Source organism: Palaemon carinicauda, chromosome 35 (genome assembly GCF_036898095.1).
Source record: "Palaemon carinicauda isolate YSFRI2023 chromosome 35, ASM3689809v2, whole genome shotgun sequence".
Lineage (NCBI taxonomy): Eukaryota > Metazoa > Arthropoda > Malacostraca > Decapoda > Palaemonidae > Palaemon > Palaemon carinicauda.
The window spans coordinates 15,211,269-15,228,426 of NC_090759.1; the positions used below are offsets into that span (position 1 = coordinate 15,211,269).

General features: G+C 46.5%; 1 protein-coding gene across 3 annotated transcripts in view; it reads left to right on the forward strand.

Moving 5' to 3' along the window:
- IFT54 (intraflagellar transport 54) overlaps positions 1–17,158 on the forward strand; it is a 334,194-nt gene that overhangs the window by 273,837 nt on the left and 43,199 nt on the right. For all 3 annotated transcript variants that reach the window (XM_068358769.1, XM_068358771.1, XM_068358770.1), the window contains one exon: positions 5,420–5,648. In XM_068358769.1, the coding sequence (XP_068214870.1) occupies positions 5,420–5,648 (229 nt within the window). The remainder of the gene's footprint in view (positions 1–5,419; positions 5,649–17,158) is intronic.

Sequence of the window (17,158 nt, forward strand, 5' to 3'; positions counted from 1 at the left end):
GCTTACGCATGCTGCTCCTCATCGCACCACCCTGAACGATCGCCCTCCTGCAGATGCTGATCACCATCGCACCCTTTCACGCGATCATTCACCTGCGCATGCTGCTCGCCATCGCACAACCCTGCACGATAGCCCGCTTACGCATGCTGCTCCTCATCGCACAACCCTGAACGCTCGCCCTCTTGCGGATGCTGATCACCATCGCACCCTATCACGCGATCATTCACCTACACATGCTGCTCGCCATCGCTTACCGCCAGCGATCTTCTTCACCTACGCGGCAGCACGATCCCTCGCCGTCACGCCCATTCCCCTGCGCGCCCGCGCGATCGCTCGCCTGCGCGCCCGCGCGATCGCTCGCCTGCGCGCCCGCGCGATCGCTCGCCGGCGCGCCCGCGCGATCGCTCGCCGGCGCGCCCGCGCGATCGCTCGCCTGCGCGCCCGCGCGATCGCTCGCCTGCGCGCCCTCGCGACCGCTCGCCTGCGCGCCCGCGCGACCACTCGCCTGTGCGCCCGCGCGACCATTCGCCTTTGCGCGACCGTTCGCCCTCGCGCGACCATAGTTCGCGGCGAATTCCACAGCCGGTGGTAGCAGCAGGGACGCGTGCTCCTAGGCGGCACTCGGGATCACCTCCATCCAAGCACAGGTTGGTAGTGCAGGACGAAGACAGGTCAGTACAGCATTCTTCCCACCTTCTTTTCAGGCAGGAACCGTCGTGTCCTCTCCAAAGGATCGCCCGATCCCTTTCACCTTAGCGAGGATTTCGGACTCTGTGTCCTTGGAGCAGCAGACATGGTTTGATCCGCTGGCACGGGCGTTAATGAGGGTTATGAAACCAGCACTCACCGGCCAGGGTAACAAACCAGCGGCTGTCTCTCCTACGCTGAAGAGAAAGAGAGGAGTGGACTTCGTGGTGACTTCCCCCAGGGCGAAGTTGGTTCCCAAGAGGTCAGTCTCGAGGGTCCCCTCTCCTGCACGAGTACTCTCTCCTTCTCCCGCCCTGGAAGGATTTTTGGCGGGGGGGCTTTCCGTTGAAGATTTCTCCATCGGACAAGGGGTGACTGCTTACCTCTTCCTCTGGGAGCTTACCAGGTTCTTTCCCTCCTCGGTTACGGCCCGAGGTTTGGTTCAAGGAAACTACAGGAAGATCAAGGGTACTTTCCTCCTCTCGAGCTCAGGCACCTTGGCCTTTCGTCGTTAAGTATCTACTTGCGGACAAGCTCGATGTTTTACCATCTGGACGCACTGACTGAAGGCTTCCTTCGGGTGTCTCATCTGTGGAGGTCAACGACCTCAGACACCCTTCCATCCTTGAGAAGAGTTTTGTCTTTGCCCAAGGACAGAGACTTAAACATCTGCTGTGCGGAGTAAATCGACTTCCGGTTTCACTCCTCCAAGGCGCTTTCTTCCAGACTCTGCAGGGCTCCAGCTCCCTTTTCTTTCAACCACGTCGGCCTAAGTTATCGGCTACGACAACTGGGACAAGGTGTCCAATTGCAGTTTCCTCCTGTCAGGAACAGATGGCACGGGAGACTCCCCCGGGGGGGCATAGTCCTAAAAGGAGTTCACGAACTCTAGGATTGCAGGTTTTTTCGCTGGGAGGATGCTTAAGGTTACTCATCCGAATGACAGCTTCCCGATGCCCATTCCCGCACAATCTCTGTGAGTAGCCAAGGATATCGCGCCTGCCGTCTCTGTCAGCGAATTCAGTGTCTCTGAACCTCTATGCCATAGCATCAGCAGAGTTGCCCGGTTGGGCAGAATGATCCATACCTTAGGCGAAGGTCTTCCTTAGGATCATCGACGGCTTCACCCCCGGCCCCCTCAGTCGATCCTTTCTTGTAAGGAAGGATCTGAGAGGGGATGTCCATAGTCGACCTCTCAGCCCTGATCAAGTTTGTCGAACAAACTTCGGCCAGCGTAGACCAGCAGAATCGATCAGACTGGTAACGAGGCGACAGGACTCCTTTAACCCTGGATCGGAAGGACGGGTACTTTCAGTTTCCATTCCATCCATCTTCCAGGGTGCTCGTCGAATTCAGCCTAAACTGCAAGTATTCCTGCTTATGATGCAGTGTGGCTATCCCGCCGTGGCATAGCAGGTTTGTTTCCCCAGAGAACTCTCCCTGCCTTCCTCTTGGCCGCTCAGGTGCAGACTTCCGCCTCCTCTGCTGTTTGGAGGGCTGGTCAACTCCGGTAGGCTCGGGTTTCGACCTTCTTCAGCGCCGGGAAAAGCTTCCGAATGCTGACCATGAGTGTGGGCTCATGGTATTTTGCTTGGAGCCTTCTCTTCCTCTGCCTCAACATCTGGAGTATCTGGCCATGATATTGAGTCAACCGCCTTACCACGTTGGAAACCCCGCTTCTCGTCCGTCCAGCGAGGTTAAGCAACGTCGGCACTTGGATGGGTGACCACCTGGGGACGCCAGATTCTGTTACCACATCCTCCGAGCCTTCCTTTCGGTTGACTGTGGCAAGACTGAGGAGAGTCGCAGTACCTGTTCTCAGTCAAGCAGAGTTTTCAGCCCTACCTTGGAACGTTTCCTAGTTCTTCTTTCCTCATTGACCCGTTTATAGTCCGAACGGTCGCCTCAGGATAAGTTCCATGTGGGGCGATCCAAGTTCCGGTGGCTTCAGGCAATGTTTAACCGGACTCCCTGGCCCTATGGGACCAGCGGAACTATTAAACCTGCAATGGGTGTTGACCTATGGAGCCTCTTGATGGTAGTGGATATTCTCGTCCTTTCCCCACATTCTTGATGCGGTTCTCGGACTCGTCAAAGGAAAGGGGGGGGGGGCATGTTCCGGTCCAGGCCTATGGTCAAGACCTGAAGGATACCTCTCCATCATTCAGGCAGGCTTAAGGGCCTTAGTCTGGCCCCTCTTCAGTCCTACCGCTCCTGCCAAGTCGCCCCGTTGCGTGTCGACTTCATGCTAACCAGCAGGGGACGCATTTTCACACCTTCACATCTTGCAGTAGAGATACCGGGATGATTGAGATTCTCTCAATTCCACCATCGGCTCTCTCATTCCAGGCAGGGGAATGTTTCTCTCAGACTATCCAAGCAGAGCCTCATAGAGAGAGTGTACCTAGGGGTCTTTGACCTTGGGTAACCAGCAAGTGCTGATCTGGGGGACCTGATCGCGACAGCTTGGAACCTCAAGCTTCCGCTAGTTTTCCCCCCAGTCTCAGACCCCGAGACTCTGGCAAGATGCATTCCGGTGATGGTGGGACAACTTCGACGCCTGCGTCTTCCCTCCTTTTTGTCTGCGGACAATGGGTCTCAACAAAACCAGGTTGTCTGTCAACCTTTCAATGGGAGAGCTCCACTGGGACTATGCGCAGAACGGTTTCTGGACCCTCTGCTTCCCCTGACGGAACTCCCGGGAGAGCTTCTCCCACGGCGCAGGCTACTCAAGCAACCACACTGCGACATCTCTCCCGAACCGGGGCGTCGCTTCGGCTTCATGCCTGGAGACACTACGCTTCCTCCTCTAGAAGAGACAACCCGCTACAGTCGCGGTACGGAGGTCGCGTCATCTGCGATAGTCATCCACAGGGGTCTCCCAGGCAAAGTGAAGAGTCTAAGGTGGTTGGTGCCGTGGGAGATATACCTCTTCCCGTGAGGCCTCTTCTCCAGCAATAACGGTCTTATTGCCTTTCGGCGGGAGGAAACTCCTTTCCGCTCTTGGCAATGAAGCCTGTCGCTCAGCCTTTCCCTGACCTTCAGGCTTAAAGGAATAACTTTTTCCTGCCCGCTGGATCTATTCTCGCTCATGCGAAGCTACGATCGTCCCTGCCCTAGTCGGAGGAAGACCTCCAACTTGGAGCATGGCTCGGACTTTTAGTCCTTTAAGAGATCTTCTCAAGACCCTTTTACGACAGGCCTCGGATTGTATTCCGCCTTGGGTCTTCTGCTCACTCTGGCCACGGCCAGTGTGTAAGCAATCTTCTTGGTCTCTTACTACTCCCCCCCTTTCTAAGGAAGAGGGGAAGGCAACATTCAGGCTCGCTCCTGAGTTGTTGGCTAGACTCAGAATCTGAGGGTCCCGACCCTTCGGTCCGATTCATTCAAGATTTTGAGTCTCCATTCTGTGTCTGATGTCCCAAGACCTTCTCTTTCTTGCCAGTACAGGAATCGAGAGGTTAGCGCTGGGAACAGCTGCAGTTTGGCCTCAGTTGCAGCCGATTTGGGAACACAAGGAGGACATGGGGGGAGAGTCACCAGTATACCTCTTCAGCCCGGACTCAAGGACATTCATCTCGACCTGTCTTCAGACCCTCCCCCGTCACGTCGCCCTACAGCACGATGTTGGATACATCGCAACGTCCCTCGCCTTCGAGTAATACTACTCTGTGACGCAGGTGCTACAAGCTGGAGTCTGGAAGCGTCTGATGACCTTCGCAGCCCGCTTCCTGCAGGGCGTGACCCACAGGAGTCTCGATACGTTTTCTATCGCTCTGTGGTGGCTACACAACAGCTGGTCTAACCTCAGGCTCCTTTTTGGACAGGTAGCAGAAGGTTGAGGGCATTGTTATCAGGTTTTAGTCTGCATGAACGAAAGAAGTATGTCTGGCCCTTACTTCTTTCTTCATCATCCCCTCTACGGGGAAGCAGCATCCTGGTCTCTGCATAGCTGACCTCGAACCTCTGCAGGTAAACCATGCTTCCTTGTGTTCCGAGTATTGAGTCAATACTGTCGCGTCCCCCATACCCTGACGAGGTGGTATTGGGAACGTCCTAACCCAGAGTTCCTTCTGGAACTCCAGGTCAACTGCCTAAGACGGGTCACACTTCTTCCTTCACACACAAGCTTACGTAGGCCACATGGTTCCTTGCGGCGCAAGGAACTTGTGAGGTGCAGGGACTCCTTTTCTCGAGTGCGACTCACTCGGATTCTGAGTCCCCGGGTAAAGCCAAAGCCAGTATGGCTGGGGACTTTCCACCCTTCCTAAGGGATAAGTCACCCTTTGTAAATAGCGTGGTTTGTATTTCGGTTACGGAACAAATGACAAATTCGAAGATAATTTGTATTTTTCCTAACCATACAAACCTTAGCTATTTACACATATTTGCCCGCCAGCCCTGTCCCCCAAGACAAGTCCTACCTCTAAGTGAAAGTGAGTATTCACCTGTGTGTGAGGGGGAGGAGGGGTAGCTAGCTACCACTCCCCTACCCCCCCGCTAACTAGCGCGGGGGTAATACACCCTCGTTAAATTCTAATGGCTCGCCATTTCAGCTACGCTAAAAGTAATACCCTTTGTAAATAGCTAAGGTTTGTATGGTTAGGAAAAATACAAATTATCTTCGAATTTGTCATTTTTATTTCAATTTATTATAGACCATGAGGTTGGAATAACCATTTGTAGTATAACAGATAGTAGACAGTCTTCCATACATTTGTTCCTTTTTTAGGGGGAGAGGACCATTTGGCGCTTCCTTCAGCCCTGGAACCTCCTGACTCTGGAGTTGGATCATTAGAATCTCCCAAACATCCTCCTGATCAGGAGCAGCAGGATTCTCCTGCAGTTAGTGCTCCTGCCTCAGCTGCAAAGTCAGGACCACAACCTTTAAGAGCATTAGAACCTTTTGGAGATGATCCCTCTGCTCCATCGCCTTCCCAGTTTCCTATACCAGATATGGAGTAAGTGAAGAATATGCATTTGAGGACTAAGTTAGATTATAATATAATGTGATTGTTTTAACACTAAATGAATACTGTATCTGTTTAAAGAGGCCTTTCATGTTGGTAATGGCTAGTATTAATTATGTTTCCCTTGTCATGAAACTATTTTCCCTTAGAATATGTATGATTCAGAAAATATTGGGAAATTTTATAATAATTCTACTTTTAGACTAGCATTAAATATATAATAGAGTAAATTTTTGATAGCTTAGGTTTTGGATTTATGCTGCATTATTTGCCATTAGTGATTTGTGGTTGAAATAGTTCATTTTGATAGCCAGCCCTAGGAAAGAGGATATTTTTGACAAAGTGATCTGGTTGAAGTACAGTATTGAAATACCAGTTTTGTGATAATATGTTAGTAGTACACATCATTCATGAAGGTATATAGAAATAAAAGTGGCTGTGTTAATTTTATTTATAGACTATATTCAGCAGTAAGTGAATTAAAAGAAATGCAAAAGTTTCTAAAGATAATGAAAGAGAAAATTTAGATATTAGGCTAGCGGAGTAATACTGCCTAGATATTTGAGCCTGAAAAAGGGATTTTGACGAAGGAAAAATCTATTTCTTGGGAGATACCTGTGGCGCCCGGTGAAAAGAGTCCTTCTTATATATCTTTTCTGATAAAACCTTCCAATTATACCAGAGAAAGAAAAAAGCATGGAATGCTGAGGTTACTACCCTCGCGCGAGCACCTTTTGGGTGTCGTGTATAAAGCAAAGGCGCGTGAAAACCACTATTCACAGGTTGTCTTCCATTTAGTTAATTCCTTCGTCAAAGGGATGGGCCGATACAAAGGTCCTAGCCAACCACCAGCGCCACGACGCGAGCGCCATCTGAACAACATCCTTCTGTAATGGTCATGACGGCTTGGAAAGGAAAGGGTGGGATCGTGTAAAATAAAGGGGAAGGGTTTCACCGGGCGCCACAGGTCTCTCCCCAGAAATAGATTTTTCCTTCGTCAAAATCCCTTTTCTGGGTCGACCTGTGTCGCCGGGTGAAAATGTACCAGAGAATGCCTTCCAAGCCCAACAATAACAACTAATTTAATGAGGGGAGAGAAACAACACCATGTAAAGAAAATCATAAATAATTAAGGTAAACAAACATGATAACAGGGAAGCCTCCGAGTATCAGAGGAAACATGCTACAAAACTGACATGGCTAAGAATATCCCAACCCTATAACAACGGTAATCAATAATAGTTACAAACATAACCTAGTATGTAATAAACTTAGGGCTAACGAACCACCAAGGAAGCGGCGTCGTGGTGCAAGTGGCGGGTAGGAGGGAGAAGGAAAGAGATGGATGAAAGGAAGAACAAAAGATCACTGGGGAGAGATAAGGCTCCCAGCTGCAACTGTTGGGTATTTAAGAGCCTGTAAGTTCATTAGATAGTGGCGTTTGAAGACCATAGGAGATTCCCAACCCGTGAACTTTATAAGGTCATCAAAGTCCATCTTCTGGGGGGAATGATCCCGGATTGGCTTGTTAAATGAAGTATAGGATCTATAGCCTAATACCACGTATGGGAATGGTACCTCCTTGTTCTCTGATAAACAAGGGGCCAGACGATCGGGTAGCAGTCGTGGCTAAAAAGGCCCTGAGAGTGGTGACCGGACATAGAGAAGTATCTTGGAGAAGAGGAATAACTTTCCAAGGGGACCACCTATTTTGGGGGTTAACGGCCGAATCATATTGGCGAATTGTCGAGTCCCTTTTGTCTGATTCGATGAAGAAATCGTTTTCCGGTTCAATGTTCGCGTCTCTACGAGCTGCCAACTTCCTGTAGTCTACAAAGTTAGGGTTTTGGCCATCCTTGAGTAATCTGACACAGTGAGTTTGGAATACTCGGGTCAGTTTGAGGAACGGGATCCGGATGTGACGGAGTTTCCACTCGAGGAGGAGAGGAAACCAACTGTTCTTGGGCAGTGAGGTGGTACTAAAGCCACTGCGCCCCGGAAGGAGCGCAGTCGGTGTAAAAGTTTTTAGAAGATTCACTGGGAGAGATAGGGAAATCTTCCTCTAATGGTTCCAATCCCGGGGTAATGCGTCCATGGCATGAGCCCGAGGGTCCAGGATTGGGGTCACATAACAAGGAAGTTTGTGATTGATCTGCAATGTGAATAGATCTACCTGGATGCCTGGAACGAGCCTGAGTATCCACCGGAATGAAATTCTGACTCCAGGGGACTCGTCCTGGATAGTGAGCCCGTTCTCACATCCTGGCCTCCCGCTAGGTGAGGTGCTGACAGGAACCAGTTCTTTTCTGTTGCCCAGGCGAAGAAAGTGACCAGGATCTGATTCAGGTTGGGTGACTTGGATCCTCCCCTGTTTCCGTAGTGTACCTCGTCTGTGCTGTCTGACACTACTCTGATGTGGGTCGACCTCGGAGGAGAGTCTCTCTTCAGGGTCAAGAACACTGCCATGGCTTCGAGAACATTGATATGGGACTGTTTCATGGCTAGTGACCAAGAACCTGAAACATCTGATGTTCGGAGAAATCCCCCCATCCACTTAGAGACACGGCTGAATGGAATGTCACTTGTGGAGGTGGGAATTGTAGAGGAACCGCTTTGGAGAGGTTCTTCGGTTCGGACCATGGGCGTAGTCTCATTTTCCAGACAGAGGGGATCTTCGAGACCTTGTCTTCTTATAGGTACTGTAGCTCTCTTTCTCCAAAATCGATTGATGTCTTGAGTTTGGCTTTTATTAGGAGATCTGTTACTGAAGTGAATTGGAAAAGGCCGAGGATACTTTCTAGGCTCTTTGGACACCTGTTTGTGCTTGAGAAATTCTTGATCTTGGAACCTATTCTTCTTACTTTTGGAAGGGAGAGACAACGTGTGCTTCGAAAGGTCCCACTGAATGGCTAACCATTCTAAGTGGCCTGATGGTCGCAGGCGAGACTTATGGAGATTGACCCGAAATCACAGGTTGTCGAGCAATCGAAGTAATTTCTTCGTAGCTCTGTTGCCTTCTATGGCCGGCCGGGCCCAAATGAGCCAACCGGCCAGATAAGCAATGATCTGTATCTCTTGGTTCCTGAGTTGTTCTAACACTGCCTCTCCCAGTTTCGTGAATATCCTGGGATCAATGTTGAGGCCGAAGGGCATGTCTTGAACACAAAGGCTTTCCTGCTTAGGTGGAAACCCAGATAAGAAGAGAAGTTTTGAGCTATAAGCGCAAGCTAATAGCGGTTGGTAAGATCGACAGAGGTGGTGACGGTCCCACGGGGAAGTAAGGTCCGTACCTGAGAGATAGTCGTTTGATTGCTTTTTCTTGAGTAACCCTGTGGTGTACTCTTTCAGGACGGGAGTGGATTTCTGGGAGAAGGTCACTGGCGGAGGAGGGGGACCTTGAGGCCATTTTCATCTCAAACCGTTAGAGATTATGCTATGATCCCACAGACCGAGTCCAATGGTCACGAAAGTGGTAAAGTCTTCCCTCTACCGGGACCACCGCGTTGTGAGGGAGTGAATCTAGGTCCTTCCCTTCTCCGAACCCCCTTTTTCCTAGGTCCGCCTTGATGGCGGGACTGTCTTCTACTCCTGTAGCTTCCTCTCTGGTGTCCATGAAAGGAGCCTGAGGGTTCGGATCTAGGGCTGTATGCAGGCAAAACATCCCAACGGGGTTGGGCTGTGTACCTGGGGAATCAGTGAGGTAGACCACCTGATGATGGGGAGTCAGATACAAAAGCGTCGAACCAGAGGAAGGCTGTGATGACGAGTGGGAAACCGACTATCGATTCCTGTCTGATAGAGGTCTCAGACAGAACGTACTTCCCACAACTGACCCGATCAGACCAACAAACGTGTAGGTCGAACTGGAAGGGCAGAGCCTGGAATTATCGTACCCCCCAGGCTGACAACATCCTGGTCCAGACAGATCGGGCCTGCCCTTTAGGAAATAATACCGTTACCTTCGGTACCTTGTCTAAGCTAACCAAGGCAATCTCTTTCAATCGAACGAATCCGTTGAATGGAAATTCTAGTACCTGGGAGTAAAATCTAGGTCCCCCAGAGGGAGGACGTCTATGCCCTCCAGATTTATGGTACCACCTATATCCAAGTTCCTGAACGGCACTGACTCACCACCATACCTTAGAGCTGCGTCATAGCCCCTTGGTTTTCCCTAGAATGTGTTGCTTTTAGCCGTCACAGTTTATGCAGGGTAACATGAACATCAGGATCCTTTAAGGGTCCTAGGTCGGTGACGTAGGTAATTGCAAAGCTGAAGGCTCAAAACTCATCCCCACCTACCTGCCCGTCCATGGGGTCGTCGTCCAGCCTTAGAGAGGACACTTCGAGGAGATAGGGACCTCTAGATGGAGCATTCCTTCCCAACCTCGATACCCAAGGGCAGAGAGCCTCTCTTGCAGGCCAGAGAGAATCATCATCATCCTGATGGGAACCATGCAGGCGAACCTTCTGTAACACAAAGGGGACATAAGTCTGGATGTTCCTTGAACTTTTGTTAGCGATCCTATTCACAGGCTGGGATCAGCTGTATAACTCTTAAAAAGCAATTTTAAAGAAAAGTCATTTAATGTACTATCTTCTGGGGTATAGTGCGACACTTGTATTCATGAAATGTGACACTGTTGGCGCATTCGCCACTGGGTGGAAATTTATTTCTATATGAACACTATGTTGTATGGATATTTATCCATATCTAGACATAGTTAGAATTGACTATGCATAAATATAGGCATAATTAATGTATTTCTATTTGAACACTATGTTGTATGGATATTTAGCCATATTTAGACATAGTTAGGATTGAATATGCATAAATATAGGCATAATTAATTTAATTCTATTTGAACACGATGTTGTATGGATATTTATCCATATTTATACATAGTTAGAATTAAATACATGCATAAATATAGGCATAGTTACGTTCATAAATAATTTTTTTTTTGTTTTTTTGTTAAATCCTTCCCTTTACAGGTAAAACAAAAGATTGGCCACCCATGGTCTGAGTGGTCTCTGACTGTACCGGAGCTCCGGTAACCATCCCCGGTACAAACAAAGGTCCGTCATAGTGACAACGTGAACCAGAGGAAATCTAATATTAACCTCAATGCTGATCGCCTGTACGATATCCGGTTAAGCCGGAGTTCGATGAAAAGGATCGTAATGACGATATTGTGATTATTCATGAAAAAGGGTTCATACCCTGATTCTGATCGTCTGATTGATCTCTGTTTGTACCGGAGAACCAGTGACAAAGGTCCGGCATCGTGAAAACGTGATCCTCATCGGTACGATAACATTCTCTAAAACTGAATGTCTGTGTTACCTCCAGTGAAGCCGGAGATTCGATGAAAAAGGGACCGTAATAATGAAACTGTGAAATCCTCATCGGTATCACATTGTTAACTCCGGTTCTGGACGTCTGCTTGATCTCTGTTTGTATGGGAGATCCGGTAGCAAAGGCCAGTCCCCGTGAGATCGTGACCGTCACCGGTACGATAACATTAACCTCAATGAATGTTTGAGTTATCTCCAGCGAAGCCGGAGATTCGATGAAAAAAGGGGCCGGAAAGGTGTAATTGAGATCAAACATGACAAAGGTTCGTGTGCAAAAGGCCTCAGCCGGAGTCTGAGTGCCGGATTTCACCGTTGCACTCCAAATATCTGACTAGTTCTCACCCAATGAGTATCCATTATAGCGGCGTATAACTCAAGGCGGAGCTAAGCATAACTCAAGGCAGAGCTAAGGGTGTCGGTATAAAACGAACCCAATTAATGACTCATACACCAACGTTCCTACTAATAGTGTTAGCTATATTAACAGTAACCACATCAATAAAAACGTGTATAAAATTAAACGTACTATCATCAACTCTGATAATAAGAGGAGGCCTGAATAACTCGTGAACATATAAAAACGGAGAACGGGAAAATCACCTCCCTTACTCGAGCTAATAAACGAGCACCCTATGCTCTCACTCTCAAGGTTACATAATAAAAGCTAACATCACACAATAATATAAGGAAAGTAAAAAACTGATTGCTTTTATTTTGTTTTTATTTTTTCCTCTTTCTTTTTCATTTTTAGTCATTGTAATAACCAAGAACGAAGAATAACGACAACGTAACCAATAAATAAGGATATAGTCTAAATCGAGCCTTCCTGGGGCGAGTACAAACTAACAGACTAAATCGCTAAACGTTTAAATCGCTATTCGCCCAATACCATTGTTGGCACTATAATATCCAAATGTTTGTATATTTGTAATTTACCTAATGTCTGTTAATGACATAAGGATAAATAACTTAAAGCAATCTGCCGACCTGCGAGGGTCGGGGAAGCAGTGACATGCCCTTAAAATAAATATAAACACCAGCCTTAGCTAAAGGCAAGGCAAATATAAGTGTTAAGTGTATGGGCGACCTCCGGTGAAGCCGGAGCGTAATGAGATGTCCTGAATAATGCCGCCTTAGCCAAAGGCAAGGTAAATATAAGTGTGAAGTGTATGGGCGACCTCCGGTGACGCCGGAGGATAATGAGATACCCTGAATAATTCAATTGTGGCTAATAATTCAATTGTGAAGATATAAAAGCCAAGCCGCAGCTAAAGGCTAAGGCTTAGATCATAGTAAAGCGTATTTACAAACTCCGGTGAGGCCGGAAGGAGAAGAAAGGTCCTGAATAATTATTGTGAATAAAAACACAATTGTAATAACAATGGCTATTGTGGATATGGCCGTGGCCTGAGATCGCAGTAAGGGCCACCGGAGGGTCGTATCTAAACAATATGAAGCCCGTCCCATGCACTAAACAATATATAAATATAACAATAGAACGAAAGTCATTGAGAATCCCTCAAGCCGGAGTAGAACTCAAGGCGGAGTGGAAAACGTTCATAAACTATTCCCGAGCCGTAACGGGGAGAGGACGAAACACGGACCAAAATAACGCTAACAATTGAAAAGTCACAAAAAATAAATAACTCGTAAGTTATCATCCACCCAGAGGGGGAGAGGTGAGGGAGGGAGAACCCGTTGAACGCACAAAACGGAAAACGGGAAATCCGCTCAACCACCAGAGCTAAGAAAGAAAACGAGAGAAAGGGGTAACTCGTGACTGCGAACAGAAAACGGGGACCCCAATCTCTCGCTCTCTTGGACACAAAAACAGGACTAAAAATCACACAACACTATTATAAACGTATAAAATAAAAATGTACATCCATATAACACTACGATCGAAGAATAGCAACTGCTAAAACTTAAAATAAATAGCACAGTCGAGTGACGAACGCCTCGGAGGGGCGGGTACTAAACAAACACAAAGCTAAATCGCTATCTCGTTCGTAGGCTGGACTTACTAGCAAAAAGTACCATGAGCATAAATACACAAAAAAAAATAAAAATAAAAATGATAACGGTTCTAAAGGCATAAGGCCAGGGACTTAACCAAGAACCTAAGTGACAGAGTACTAAACGGGCAGACAAAGATGAATTCCCAAACAAGTGAACAAACAATGGCCGCCATGAAAGGCCAGACGGGAATAATAAAACAGACTATACTGGATATAAAACAGAAGCCCGGTACAATAAAAAACTGTCAAAACAAACTATGGTACTTAACATTGGAATGTGTGAAGATGGAGCTTCGGACATGACAAAATAAATCCACGATTGATAAAAAAGACCGAGAGCACAACAAAACAATTCAACACTTTGTATTCCAAAAAGAAGGATGTAGTTCAGATGGCGCTCGCGTCGTGGCGCTGGTGGTTGGCTAGGACCTTTGTATCGGCCCATCCCTTTGACGAAGGAATTAACTAAATGGAAGACAACCTGTGAATAGTGGTTTTCACGCGCCTTTGCTTTATACACGACACCCAAAAGGTGCTCGCGCGAGGGTAGTAACCTCAGCATTCCATGCTTTTTTCTTTCTCTGGTATAATTGGAAGGTTTTATCAGAAAAGATATATAAGAAGGACTCTTTTCACCCGGCGACACAGGTCGACCCAGAAATGTGCATGTGAAGGAGGCAGTTGTAAACTAAAAAAAATTAACTAAAATATTGAATGAAAGGTTTATAACCTTTTGAAAGAAAGTTAATGATTGGAAGTTTACTCAAGAATTATTAATCGCACGGAGATTGGATTATTAGAATATACAGTGGGAAAGATGATTGCTCCCAAAATAGAGAGGGTAATTAGAGCAAAAAAAGTTTGGAGAAAGCATTTGTTGGTAATTTTAGTTAATGTCTTACTCTAGAAACCTATTCAGATAAGGCTGTTCACATTATTCAAAAATTTGGTCCTGATATTTAAGGCTATTAAAAAAAATTTTAATAAGAGGTCTGTTATGATGGGGATATGAATTTGTCAAATATGTGGTCATATTGATAATAAAAATAAGATTGAAAAAGATGTATGGCTATTGTGTTTGTAATCACATAACATAAGAACACAAGATAATGAAGTTGAAAAGCTTTGGATGTAAAAAGCAGATTTTAAGCGAAGCGAAAAATATTTTTTTGGGTGAGATAGCCATGTCGTCTTGATGGAAGGTTCCTATAGGTAGCTTCATAGGGTATATTTGACTACAGTGATATTCCCAGAGAATTTACCTTTAGGTCTCCAGAATTCTAACTCCTGGTGTGAATATCCTTAAAACTTCTCTTAAAGATATCGCATAAATCAGGGGACGTATATCTTGATAGGACACACAGCAATCTTCACCCCGAATAGCGTTTATGCTTCGAGGGGGAAAGTGGCAAAATTTGAAGGGGAGCCGGTATCAAGGTTACCCTTCCTCGTTACTATTTGAGTATCCAGATGGCGCTGTGCGTCGCCGCCATGTTTTATTCCTTGTAGCGTTGAGCAAGGTGCTACAGATATAGTAGTTTCGGGAGGGATCCTGCCAAAGGCCTTTGCTATGAGAAGGAGGGCGGGTCCATCAGGACGACATGGCTATCTCATCCAAAAATAGATTTTTCGCTTCGCTTAAAATACTTTTTTTGAGCTCAGGCCATGTCGTCCTGATGGAAGGATACCAGAGCATTATCTAGGAAGTACTGTATCTGTGGATTTTTCCAAATGTGCCTTAACCTCAGGATGATTATTCCTTGGTCATCCAGACCATAGAGACATATGACGTTACCGTTATACGTCATTACTTCTAATCACAAACCATGTCAGTGCTTCCTGGCACCCTGCAGGGAAGAGCCATACTAGACTTAGGAAAGAGTCTTCGAGGTTTGCATATACCATATGAACAAACATAGCATCAAAAGCTTACAAGTCTCACTGCATGCATAGCCAGGTAAAGTTTGTACTCGTACCAGAACAAATGTATTAATTATATTTCGTTCGTATCTACATATGCATATTATTAAGGTAGAATAATACTCCAGCATATCTTTATTGAGATGAATTTTTGGGGCGAAATAAGACGCAAATACATATCAAGTATTTATTGGTAATAAATAACCAGCAAGTCAACATACATAACATAATGTTAACACAATGTTAATAGGATCAATAAGAAACATACATAGCAATCAGTACCAGAAATGTTAATTTCACCTGAAAGGGAGAATATTGTTAGTACCACCAAACTGAAAATAAACTGAAAATTTATTAAATTTTCTAATATGCATTTCTGCGAGTCTCTTCTCACTGTGAAAGAACACACGGCACAAATGTTATCTCTATGTTTCTTTCACCTTTGATAGCTAGAACAGTGCATAGTGTCACCTTGGTGACACTTATCTTAAGGTATCGCACTGTGAGGTGTCAATACCCCCACCCGAAATTTGACTGTCCCAGTCAATTCACTGTTCCTCGCAGCACTAGACGACAGGCTTTAGAACACTACCTGCTGCCACCACAAATCGTTTCAACTCTTGCACTTGCTTCGCATAGTGTTTAAAGAAAACCCTGGATGACTTCCATCCAGTGTATGAACGAAGCCACTCAAAGTCCATATATTGGAAGAAGTTTAATGGCGAAGCAATTTTTCTTGGATCATGACCTGCGGGTGTACTGTAAGGATCCGCTCTGCGAATGAATTAGGTGATCTTCGCCCTTAGTTATCTTAAGGATAGATTTGACCCTGAGGTTTCTCCTTTAAAGAGCTGTCCTCCCCTGAAGTCTGAAGTTCTACAAAGATAGACCTTTAGACACTCTACTGGACACAGCGAGAGATCTTCCTTCAGAGGGCAGATTCTCCAGGGACCCCACCGTTTGGTAGGTAGCTCGTTCTTGGCGAGAAACGTTGGGTCAGGAAAGAGATTCAGTTCTCCCACTTCTGTGAACTGAATATGGCCCTCATCTCTGGAAAGAGCCACTATTTCACTAACTCTGGCCCCCGAGGCTAGAGCAAACAAGAATATAACTTTCTGGGTCAGGTCTTTTAGAGAGCAATCCTCATTGTTCACTGTTGAAGCAAAGTGTAGGACCTTATCCAAGGACCATGAAATGGGCTTCGGTGGGGCTGCAGGCCTAGGTCTAGCGCATGCCTTCGGGATCTTGCTAAAGATTTCGTTTGACAAGTCTACTTGGAAGGCGTATAGCAGAGGTCTAGTCAAGGCAGATTTACACGTCGTTATCGTGTTGGCTGCTAACCCTTGTTTATGAAGGTGAATAAAAAAGGATAAACAGATTTCTGTTGAGATTTCTATTGGTCCTTTTGCCTTGACGTTATCGTGTTGGCTGCTAACCCTTGTTTATGAAGGTGAATAAAGAAGGATAAACAGAAGTCTGTTGAATTTCTTTTGGTCCTTTTGCCTTGACAAAAGCAACCCACTTTCTCCAAGATGACTCATATTGTCCTCTCCTAGACTTTGACTTAAATTCTTCTAAGAAGTCTATACTGTCTCTCGAGATCCCAAACCTTTTCTTTACTGCTAAGGAGAGAAAATCATGAGATGAACGTTTTGGGTTTTCTTTGATGAAGCGAAGACAGTTGACTTCTGTACTTGTTGAGTCAGCACTGGGTCTGGCAGAGGGACCAGCCTCAGCTTCAGTTCCAATACCAGGGGGAACCAATTGCTCTTCGACCACTTGGGAGCCACTAGAGCTGCCATTCCCTGAAAGGATCTCAGCTTGTTGAGGACCTTCAATAATGGATTGGTTGGAGGGAACAGGTAAATCCTGTTCCATTTGTTCCAGTCGAGGGACATGGCATCCACCGCTTCCGCTAGAGGGTCCTCGTATGGGGCCACATAACGAGGTAGTTTCTTGTTGTCGCTCGTCGCGAAGAGGTCGATCTGCAGTTCCGGGACTTGATGTAAGATGAAGGAGAATGATCCTGCGTCTAGGGACCATTCTGACTCTATCGCCGTAAGCCTGGATAGAGCGTCCGCTGTCACGTTGCGGAACCCTTGAAGGTGAACTGCTGATAAGTGCCATCTCTTCTTTTCTGCTAAGCGGAAAATGGCCAACATCACTTGGTTAATTTGGCGTGATCTCAATCCTTGGTTGATTTGGGGT